The sequence below is a fragment of the Neomonachus schauinslandi genome, chromosome 10 (assembly GCF_002201575.2).
Source record: "Neomonachus schauinslandi chromosome 10, ASM220157v2, whole genome shotgun sequence".
NCBI classification, from domain to species: domain Eukaryota; kingdom Metazoa; phylum Chordata; class Mammalia; order Carnivora; family Phocidae; genus Neomonachus; species Neomonachus schauinslandi.
In genome coordinates this window covers 133,604,235-133,615,566 of record NC_058412.1, presented here as the reverse complement: position 1 = coordinate 133,615,566, position 11,332 = coordinate 133,604,235, and the positions used below count along the sequence as shown (strand labels likewise).

Below are 11,332 nucleotides of genomic sequence, written 5' to 3'. Positions count from 1 at the left end.
AAGGAAGGACTCGGAGAGGGAGACACAAGAAGCCGGGAGGCCGGAGCAGAGACAAAAACACCTTGCTGCTCACCATACACGGTGGCTGTCGACGTTCGGGCATTTCAGTTTCCCAAAAATAGCATTAAAGTTACTTCAGAATATTTGGCTGAGAAAAGCATGTGACGAACCACAAAGAGAAACCAAACCAAACCATCTGAAAGGCAAATACATGTATTTGTAAACATAGCATTTTATTAACAAAATGTTTACACCCTTCTTACAACAAATTTTGTGGTGATTTAACATGTTATACTCTGTAAAGTTCATCGTAGAACAGTCAAGCTAAGACGATAGAGTTTAAAAGTATGCCAAATCCACCACCGTCTGCAAACTACCTACTACCAGCCTAAGTATAAAAAGAAAAGTCTTATAACAAAAAAATCAAAAGATCTAGTTTTCTTTTGTCAGCATCTACAAACAATACAGACATCATACATCATATGGTTTACATGTAGACTTAGGTCCAGCCCAAGGTAAAGACTGCAAAAATAAAGTCTTCGACATCCACGCGAGCTTGGCCATCCCCATTACAATGTTCCATCTCAGGTGATGAAGCGACGCGTCATGCAGCGAAGGCGCGGCTACGCATTCGGGCTGTTTACAGGGCTACAAAGCGGCCGAACCTGCAAGCAACGTAATGGTTTGGTTTTTTTCTTCCTTCCCCATAATAGGTGCTATTATAAAAAGGCACAAATATCTTACTCCTTGCATCAGGTCTTGAAAAGGCAGGACATTCTTAGGAGAAATAAGAGTTGCTGGTACGACAGCTTTGCTTTTATTTATTTATTTTTAAAGGTCTAGGCTCATCTCCGCAGCTGTTTCTCTTCAAGACTTTAGACGTGTATCTTTACATACGTTAACAGGTGCTCTGTGACAGACGAAGAAATGTTCTGACACTTCAGCCATCTCGTCACCGACTCGAAAGCCCGTTTTGTCCCTCAGTCATGTTACCCCCGCCGGCTAGTGCTGCCCGCTCCCTCTCTGGGAAGACGGGAGCTCCTCACCTAGACTTAGCCTCTGCGTCTCCCCACGGCGCTCGGCGCTCGCCGGACCCCGCTGCGGCCACCGTGGCAGGCGGCCCGGGAAGCAATGCTGCGTGCCCCGAGGAGTGGCGGGTGCCATGCCTCTTTAAGGGAGAGCCCACCGCAAAATGAGAAGAGAAATAAGGCAAGGAGTCTGTTTCGATCACAGAGAAGGCAAGACATCAATTCTTAAGAAGGTCAGAGGCATGACTGACAATTATGTGAACGACTCATAAGGTGGAAATGATGCAAAGACTGAGCTGGATGAGAGTAAAAAAAGAAAAATCTTTTCCAGGCCAATACAGCCCTGTCTACACAAGACAACAAATGGTTTAAAAATAGAGCCACCAATCAGTTGCTCTGACTAGCCGGCTGCCCACAATTCCCTCCGCCCGCGCTGAATCGACCGGTCACTCTGACATCATGTGCATGACCCATATTCAGAAAAAGTTCCAGAAACTCCATGATAACCTCATATGCGAAGTCAGCAGAGGTACGCACACTTCAGCCTCGCTTTCAACATTTTTCAAGGGGTAAAACTCACTATTCAAGCACAGATTTGATGAAAAAATTGATAAAGGCAAATGACGTGAGACTGAGGCCCCGAGGCGAAGTCCCGCGCTGCTGTGTGCTGAACAATGCGCCCGAGCCGGCTCTGGACTCGCTGTGGGGCAAGGAGCTGCGTACTCCGTTCTCCACAACCTGACTTATGCTGTCCTGGGAGCCACCTGGGCCATTTCAGTTCTGAGTAAAGACTACCAGCCTTCCGTGCAATATGCTGTATTAAAGGTGATTTCCTTCACAGTCCTGCATTCAACACAATCTGCTTCCAGAAACGAGGACACGTTCCCGAATCAAGAAGTGGCATCAAAACCAGCACGTTTTGTTTCTGTGGCGTGATTAAGGAGAACATCAAGAATCTACAGTTTAAAAGTACCAATTAAAGAAGGCTTTTTCAAAAAATCATGACTATCTTAGGGTTTCCCATTTATTAGCTGAATTCTGGGCACCTGAATTCCTGTTCATGGGAAGCTATCCAGAATTTGGTTTGCTTCATTTACGAAGCGTTTTGATGAGGTACTGGGCACCATACAGATTCGAAAATGAGCTAACAATAAATGAAATATTTTTTTCTTAAATTTGTTCAGACTCCATGGTTTTAATTCCAGTACCGATGGAGGGCACATCCTCATCTTACTATCTAAAATGTTCAATGTGGTAAGAGAAGATGGAAGGTTTAAAATTTTTTTTTTATTAAACTTCTGAATCCTTTTGTTTTTTGTTTTTTTTTTTTTTTTAAAGATTTTATTTATTTATTTTTGAGAGAGAGCGAATGAGAGAAAGCACATGAGAGGGGGGAGGGTCAGAGGGAGAAGCAGACTCCCTGCAGAGCAGGGAGCCCGATGCGGGACTCGATCCCGGGACTCCAGGATCATGACCTGAGCCGAAGGCAGTCGCTTAACCAACTGAGCCACCCAGGCGCCCTGAATCCTTTTGTTTTGAAGCCAAAAATATTCTAGCATCTGTAATTGATTATACTCTAAAAGGAAAGAACACAGATATTAGTTATTTCTGATGGTGCAGACCATCAAATTAAAGTTGATCTATGCTACTGGAAGTCCTTCTAGATTTGGAAAGTAAATCATTTTCCTATATACTCAGAGCATCCTGAAGGACAAACCGAGAAATATGGGAATTCTTGGTTTTATTTATTCACTTTCTTCATTATGTCTAATGCAACTTCATCACGCCAGGTCTCTCTTATCATTCTCTTAGATTGAAAAAGCGGAGGCTCCTGAAAAATGTAATACCCTTCTAATATTTTTTAGACTTTCATTTTGCACTTAAAACAGGACAAATGCCCCAGAATTCCATTAATGTTTCTTGCAAATCCGATAATCAAATTGACTGGATTTCTATTACTGGAAGTCAAGACAAGTAACTCTGCTGTCAAGAGAAATTGGCAGAGGTCGTTTCTTCCACGCCTAGGCTAGATTTCCACATGACCTCCCTTTTCTAAAACTGTGCCTATAATGTGTATCTCCTGGACAGATCTGTTACTTGGACTGTTTTTTTAATGATCGTGCTGTAGGAGTTAAGGTAAGTCTCCTAAACACACCTTGAATCATTGTTGAGCTTTTCATGCACCAAGCTAATTGAAGGCAGGTATATAGTAAGAGCTTGATCCATAAAAGTACATTCCACTTCTTCCTTTTTTAAAATACTTTAACTGTTAAGAGGCAGACTCTCTTGAAGTCAAACAGTAAACAGAAGTCATGCTGCCAGTCCCTTCCCAACAAATTTAAATGAGGAAGATGTTTCTACGACTTCACACCATCTAGCTTATCGTGATCATTAACTTTCCTTAAGCTTATCGTGATCATTAACTTTCCTTATAGAGCCAGGAAGAACATTTACAGACTACTGAGCTTAGAGAAGAGAGCCAGCCTGAGTGTGTGGGCTGTCATCCCCCCAGTGTTCTGAAGCAGGTACCTGGCAGGTATCAGAGTTAAGGGGCTCTCGGTAGCTCTTCCTCAGAAGGGAAGGATTCCCTCATTACTTTTACAGACAGGTTCTTGCAAAGACATCTGAATGTGTGTGTGTGGGGGCTCATCTGCTGTATATAATATTCTTTGCACCTGTATCTTATACAACCGCAGGGCCATGAATCATGTTCTCAGTGTGTTCTGAAAAAATTGAGTAGGAAAAAATGCTTGTAAGAATTTATATAACCTCTTTTGCAACTCACCCACAGAAGAGAAAAGAGGCATCTAATGGTGAACAAATGTCTTTTCAAGCCCCGAGGCGGACATGCCAATTAGTGCAGTGTAATCTGAGTCAAACCTGTCCATTTTAACACACTGCCGAGAAGGTAGCGAGAGTCTGGTTTGACATCTCCAGGAAAGCCATGGAGCGGTTCTCTAAAGGACATTTTCATTACTCTATCTCCCAGAGTTTAATTTAGAAGGTCTCCTAGACCTGTTTTCCTTCTTGAGGAAAAAAAAAAAAAAAACAAGACTTAAAGAGAAATTCTAAAATTACATGTGGCCTTCCTTCCCTTTTTATGTACTTAAAAAATAATGAAAAATGATCGCCTCGAGAAGGGCACCAGCCCACTCCAGGGAGGAGGTCAAGCCTCTAATACAAAAGGCGCTAACCTTCGGATACGGGAGGCGTCCGCGTCAACCAGAATCATAAATGGGCAACAAGGACATGTGTTATTTTAAAGGAACCAACTCTCACAGCTGCTCTGCGTAGCACTTACCCTGCCTATGGCTGAAAAGCAGGTGATGGAGGTTTCATTTGGAACCAGAAGGGCTTGCAATAGGTACTTCTCCCTAATCACTTCTTAAAGAGAGTTTAAAACGAAGGACACTTAATCATACTCTTACTTTATGTTCTTTTAATCACCAAATGATGGTTAATTAGTTATCACAGAATCGGAAAAACACTTGTGTGAAAGGAGATTTCTGGAGACCGATGGTTCCTAGGACTGGGCACCTGCAAAGAGCTCATTTCAATTTCTCTGGGAGTAATCAATATACACTTGCAGCTAATTAATGATTTTTCTCTTTTTTCAGTCCCCAAAGTTTTTTAAAATGGCCCTTTGTCAGAAGGGAACCAAAAAGAAGATTTTTATAGATGGGCTGTGTCTCAATTCCTTTGAAATCTGGCTTTTTCCCATAAGAAATAACAGAATATATGAAATGTGTATTAGATCATTGCTTGGTCAGGTTATTAATCCAAAGCATGTTCAAAATAAAACACTGCTTCCGCCTTTAATCTCCACCTCTGCATCACACCAGCGAACAAAACAAATGGAAACATTTCCCCCTGTTTTCATGGGGTATGGATCACAAAGATCCAAGATGACAAGGTGCTGCTGCTAGTGGTTAAGAAGGCGCTACATGAGAAGCAGGGTCTCGTGGATTCCTGAGACAGTCTGATGAAAAGGAGGGCAGAAGAGAAGAGGCCCCAGAGCTCAGGAAGACAGTGATGTTGCACGAGCCACCCACCCGTCATTCATTCTGGGACTAAAACATGTGGCCCGAACCAAACAGAAGCCCTCTCTACAAACGGGGAGGAGCGTGAGAAGTCATGAAGGAAGAACAGCCAAGGAGGGCCTGAAGAGCCGGCCCTGTTTTGGGCTAAATGCAGTGACAGTGGGGACAGGATGAGAGGCAGGCCGATGCCTTGCCAGTCAGAGAGGCACGGAAACAAGCGGCCTTCCCCGGGCACCCAGACCCCGGGAATCATCGACAGGCTGACAGGTTTGGTGGGAAGAATGTGAAGGTCACAGATGTGCGTCATCTTTTGGTGAAGTAAGACAGAAAGGGCCACCCGTGCACCCCCTCTTGGTAGCGAGTCAAGCACCCTTTGTTTTCATTTTGTTTGTTGTCGTGGAGATGGAGGCCCAGCCGTGGGAGTGTTAGGGACACACCATGGCCGAGGCCAGATGCCCTGATCCATCTGCACGTATAGGAAAGGAAATTCAACCCTCTTCAGGTGTCAAGAGCCCACCCTTAGAATCATGTGTTTTTTCCTACAGCTTGCTCATTTCATGGTGGGAAGGGAGCAAGCTGCTAGGAGGGTATCGAGTCCGCATGTATTTTAAACAAAACGTTAGAATTTTCCCTAACTACAGTCCTTCCATATGATTTCAGCAAGAGAATAAATAATTTCAAATGCTTAAGATATACACCAGGGAAAAGGGAATCGCTTTTTACTTAATCTGGGTTATAATTTTCCCATTAAAATCTACCCATATCAAGTGGAGGGCACAGGGAAATAACAATTATTTTTAAAAGTTTCAACTGTTCAGTTTAAGGATAGCTCTGAAAACACAATTTAGTTTGAAATTCAAGCTGTTTAATTTCCTACTTAATCTTGTAAATTTCCTTCCCTTACAATACTCAGGTTGGAAGGGTGCCAAATTAGACCAGGAGCAAATTGTCACCAACTTCACTTCAGTGCTTTATTTTTAGATTATATTAAAAACCTCATTAGGCTCCCTGAGGGAAAGAGTGTTAACCACTAACAGAGGCAGGGGGATAAAGGAAACGGAAAGATAAGCTGAACTGTTAACAAGGAAAGCTCGCTTGAAACACTTGTCTGAGGTCGCTGTAAATGCTAAAAGAAACTTATTACCAAGACCAGGTGAAATGACTTGAACTTGGAGTATAATCTTTTACCCCCAGGCTAGGAAGGGCTAGTTAGGCTTGTCAAAGTGGCATATGTCTTTATTATGATTTCCAGATGGGATGGGGAAGGGAGGGGTGGGTGGAAGGAGAGGCAGAGACCTCTTCAAAGACTGTAAGCCAAGTGCTCTGTGCTCTCGCCCAATAGAAACGTGCGGCAGAGCCCCCCACGGACGGGCTGAGAGGTGGGTGGGCACACCAAGACACTGGCTGCGAGATTAAATGGAGTGTTGGGTGAAACATAGAATTTATTCATGTATTTACATAATTTATAATCTTTAAGCAAGGGTCTCATAAATATAGACTACAACTTTACATATGCTAAGCAACAGGTAACTGTTTTCCCCACCAAAATATCTGGGTGAAATAAAAAATTGACAGAATTGACACCACTTCCTTTACTCTCTCTCTTCTTCCTCTTTTTTAAACCACTGCCAGTCAGTTCAAACATACGCAATTCAGTTTATTCCATGCAGCTTCTCTACCGCCACCATCTTGGTCACGAGAGCTTATTTAAAAAGGTGCCAATGATGTGCTTTGCGACACATACAGGACGAGGCTGGAATGCAAACCTCGGGTGAGCTACGCATCCCTTGTTACCGTTACTAACTGACTGTATGTTATCATGGGCTAAAGTGCTTTAGAGACGGTGGGGACAGAGTCATTTCCATCAGTCCTACAAATAACCCCGTTTAAGCTCCCAATAATGATTGCCATCCCTCCACTTACGATCGCCTACCACATTTTAAAAGATACGATTCCCTCTAACAGTGGTAACGGGAAACCAAGGAAATTACAATCTCTGCAAGGTCTTTTCTTCCTCAAGAACCATGAAAGTGCTAATTTTCCCTTTACAAATGTTACATAAAATCTTGATTACAAAACTACTCAACAATTTAATCCTACCATCCGTACAATTACATGTTCCTTTTCAGCCAGGTCAAAAGCCAACGATGCAGTCCCTTTGCACACCAGACTCGTGACACGACGGCGGTCTGCAGACGGAAATGTTACTGCTGCAGCCTCCAAAGAGGAAGTGGAACTGGCCAACCTCCCTGAGTCCTTTTTGCATGAAGACCCAAACCGGCGAGGCGAAACCTGCCGGCAGGGACCCCAGCCCTCCTGTTAACTTTCTGGACCACCTACTTCATCATCAAGCCTGGGAGGCCGAGGCTCGGTCAGCAGCAGCTTCGCTGCGGCTCGGAAGGCTGTCTCCGGAGCTTGAAGCCCTTGCCGCCAGATGGCGGGTTGGCGTCAGCGGACGGAATTCTTCGACCTAGACGGAGAGGAGAGGAGGGAAGGGAAGGAACTTTAACTTTCCAAATCTGTTCATTCGCAGACGCAACAATTGTGCAGATGCAATTTGACGGGTTTCACTAAAATAAAAAGAGTTGAACAAATTTTCAATCTGGGAATCATTTTCGATTTATAGAAAAGTTGCAAAGATAACGTAGAGAGTTGCTATCTAGCCCTCACCCAGGGCATGTCTGCATCTTAACTCCCATGGGACATTTGTGGACATGGAAGAATTGGGCACTGCACATCACTAACTAAGGTCCAGACTTTGTGCAGACGACGTCAGTTTTTCTACTCATGTCCTATTTCTGTTCAAGGGTCTGAACAAGGATACCACATTGCATTTAGTAAAAATGTTTTTAAATAAAAAGAAATTACATGCCAACAAAACATTCTGAGTAGGGAATATATGCACTTTGGTAATTCCATCCGAACATGCTGTCCCTCGGCCTCGGGGCAGAGCCACCATCCAGAGACAGGTGTGCAGAGAGGCCTACAGGACACACACACACGTGTACCTGGCCCCCTCCTCAAGCCCTGAGAGGAGCAGACAGGTGCACTGTTGTCCACCTTGCCGCTTCCACTGGAGACGCTCTGGGGGCGGTCCCCCTGCAGCACTATTTCTAATAGCTCTGTGTTACTGCACCGCATGGGTGTACTGTGATTTATTTATCCATCCCCCTGTTGATGGGTATTTAGTTTGTTTCCAACACTGTGATGGTATTAACAACAATGTAAAAAATATCTCTGCGAACCAATGTGTAAGATAAATTAACAGGAGTGGAAGAACTGGGTACGGCTATTCTACTCCTGGGTATTTATCTGACACACACACCATACTCCCAGTGTCTATCTAGCACAAATGCAAGAAGGACGTGCAATTTAAATTTTGACAGATGCTGCCAAATTGCTCTCTGAAGAGGTTGTGCCACTTTATTCTCCTACCAACAATGCATGAGAATGAACAGGTTTCCCTTTACTGCTCCGTGAAGCATAATGTCAATTTCAGGAGAAACCTTAAATCACCATCCACCTACCCAGCCCCTAATGCAAGGGCTGTGTCCACGCACAAAGGCCTTCCAGATGCCCTCCCACTTCTTAGCTCTCTCCAATACCTCCCACACTAAGATCAGCCAGGAGCCAGAAGCACATTACTTACTTGCCTACAGAGCTATGTCCCTTGAATTAGACCCTAAGCTCTTCGAGGTAAAAGGTTCTTTTTTCTCCATCTTTGTTTCTGGTATCTATTTAGCACAGTACCGGGCACGGAGGGATTTTGAAAGCATGGAATGAAGAGACACATGCATCTTGTGGCACTAACAAGGCTGCCAATTCTTAGGTCCTTGGTCACCAAGCCTGGAGCCTCTAGCATGTTGGGCAGCCTGGAAAGCCAGGAGGGTAGCACACAGCATGGTGTCTACACTTCAAAGTGTCCCCCAGAATGTCCTATAACTACTTTTCAAATGCCTGTAGATACTGCTGTGAATAAATTGCAAATTTATTTAAAAGCTTTACTGAAGCTTCTTGTTGTTACGTATTTCTAATAAATGGATCATGGAAATCCAGCTGGTATTACATGCCATCTCTGAAACAGTCTTAGAAGAAAGCAGAGGAGAACATCTTTATAACCTGGGAATAGACCATGACCTCTTAAACTAGAACCTAAAAGTGCCAATCCTAAGGGGAAATAAGGATAATTTGGATTATATCAAGATTAAAAATCCCAGCTCTATGAAACAGTTGATTCACAAATGGAGGTCAAGCCACAGAGCAGATCTTTCCAATACACATAATCAATGATGGACTCATATCCAAAATAAACTATAAACATAATTAAGAAAAAGGCAGGTAGCCCAACAGGAAAATAGGCAAAAGTTCACAAAAGAGGATATCCAGATATTTTCACATAAAAATAAATAAATATCCAGAAAGGGGCTCAACTTCATTAACTGTCGATCATAAATGCAGATCAAGACACACACAGCAGACTCAGAGTGACTGGGGTCCCATATACCACTGGTGTGAGTGCCCGCTGGTGTAACCACTTTGAAGACCTCCTCCCGAACACCTGCACACCCATCTTCTCCTGGGTATAAACAGACCTGAGAAACATGTGTCCGCAAAGTGTGCACACTGGATATGAAGTGAGTGCTCACAGAAGTACTATTTACCACAGCTCCGAATTGCAAGCAACCACGCACATGCCCATCAACAGGATGGAGAACGACACGGTGGATATTCTCCCCCACTACACACACACACTACAGTAATGAGGATGAGTCATGGAATGATATGGATGAATCTAACAAATGTAATGTCGAGCTAAAGAAGCCAGACAGAGAAGAGGATAGACAGTATGTTTTTTAGAAAATATAAAGAATAAAAACAGGCAAAACAAATCTGAAGAGCTAGCAGTCAGGACTGTGCTTCCTTGGGGGCGGGGGATAGGGAGGAATTGGAACGGCATGGGGGAGGCTTCTGGGGGCTCGATCTGAGTGCCGACTGTAGGAGTATACTCAGTTTGTGGAAATTCCTTCTGTTTTATAGTGCTAAGCACCCTTCTGTACGTATATTACACTTCAATAAAAAGTTAGCATGCCAGGCACTGTGCTAATGCAATTTTACAACACCCAGTAAACAATAAACTCAATTTACATCTCTCTAAATTTTTCTAATCTTTGTGAACATGTATTTATTTTATTTTTCACAGTTAAAATGAGTATGTGCATGCTAGTTTTATATAAGAATTTTCATTGTTGGCATAACTCACTACCTTCCTGTTTTTAATACCGCTGGAGTAAAGAACACTTAAAAAAACCCGATAATTTTGCCACACTCACAACACCATGCACTTAGATGTTTTAGCTTCAACTAAAAAAATTCCCAATTGGCCTCAGGTTGCCTTTCAAACATGCATCTGGGTGACTGTTCTTTATAGCTGAGGAACACAACAAACATCATGACTTCAAACACTGAAGGGAAGGGACTGGACGAGAGGCTGCGGGCCCACAGGCCAGTGGCCCCATATGGCCCCAGATGGGCTTGGTAGGCCTGCACAGCGCTTTGAAAATATCTGAACGGCCAAATCTAAACAGCACGACACATTAAATAAAATCCAGATCTCTGAACAAACTAAAGTCATCAAAAAAGATAAAAATAACCCCAGTAATTAACTGGGCAACCAGGAGCCTCCATTCCAGTGTGACCCCACCTGCTGGAGCAGGGCCCACATGTGCCAGCTGTTGGGGTCATGCGGGCTTTCTGCCGCTCCATGTCCCAGTGCTGGTGGCCCATCCCTGCCTGGCCTTGTGGGGCGCTGGGTTTTGCACTCCCTCCTCTACACGATGGCCAAGTGCGCTTCCAGCCTCGGTCACCTCTGACCTCACCCAGGAATTCACTGTGCCCTGTCTGCTTTCTCCTGTTCTCCACCTGGAAGTCTGACACGGTAACGTGAATCCCATCTCCGCAGAGCCTGCTCTGCCCAATCTCAGCTCCAACATCACCTGCTCCGAGAGGCCTTCACTGACTACCTACAGACACTCCTTCACCTCATCCCACATTATGTTTTCCCTATCGCTGTGCATCATCCGAAGGGATCTCAATGGTGTCTGTGTCACTGCCTGGCCCCTGCAGTAGAATGTGTGCTTCAGGAGACAGGGGCTGCGCCTGTCTTGCTCGCCATGGTCTCCCTTGGGCCTGGAGCCGTTCTCAATAAATATTTTGATGAATTTGAATGAAATGAATAAACACAGATACAATCTGTAGAGGATCCCA

At 44.0% G+C, this 11,332-nt stretch overlaps 1 protein-coding gene across 2 annotated transcripts in view; it reads right to left on the bottom strand.

The window, feature by feature from the left end:
• Positions 1-221: 221 nt before the first annotated feature.
• RAB22A (RAB22A, member RAS oncogene family) overlaps positions 222-11,332 on the bottom strand; it is a 55,260-nt gene continuing 44,149 nt past the window's right edge. The window contains exons 6-7 of one of the 2 annotated variants that reach the window (XM_021677888.2): positions 7,409-7,538; positions 222-665 (exon numbers count right to left, since the gene is read on the bottom strand). In XM_021677888.2, the coding sequence (XP_021533563.1) occupies positions 7,441-7,538 (98 nt within the window). In that variant the 3' untranslated portion in view covers positions 222-665; positions 7,409-7,440. Of the gene's footprint in view, positions 666-4,308; positions 7,539-11,332 lie in introns of those variants that run through there. The other variant, XM_021677890.1, reaches the window with a different exon arrangement.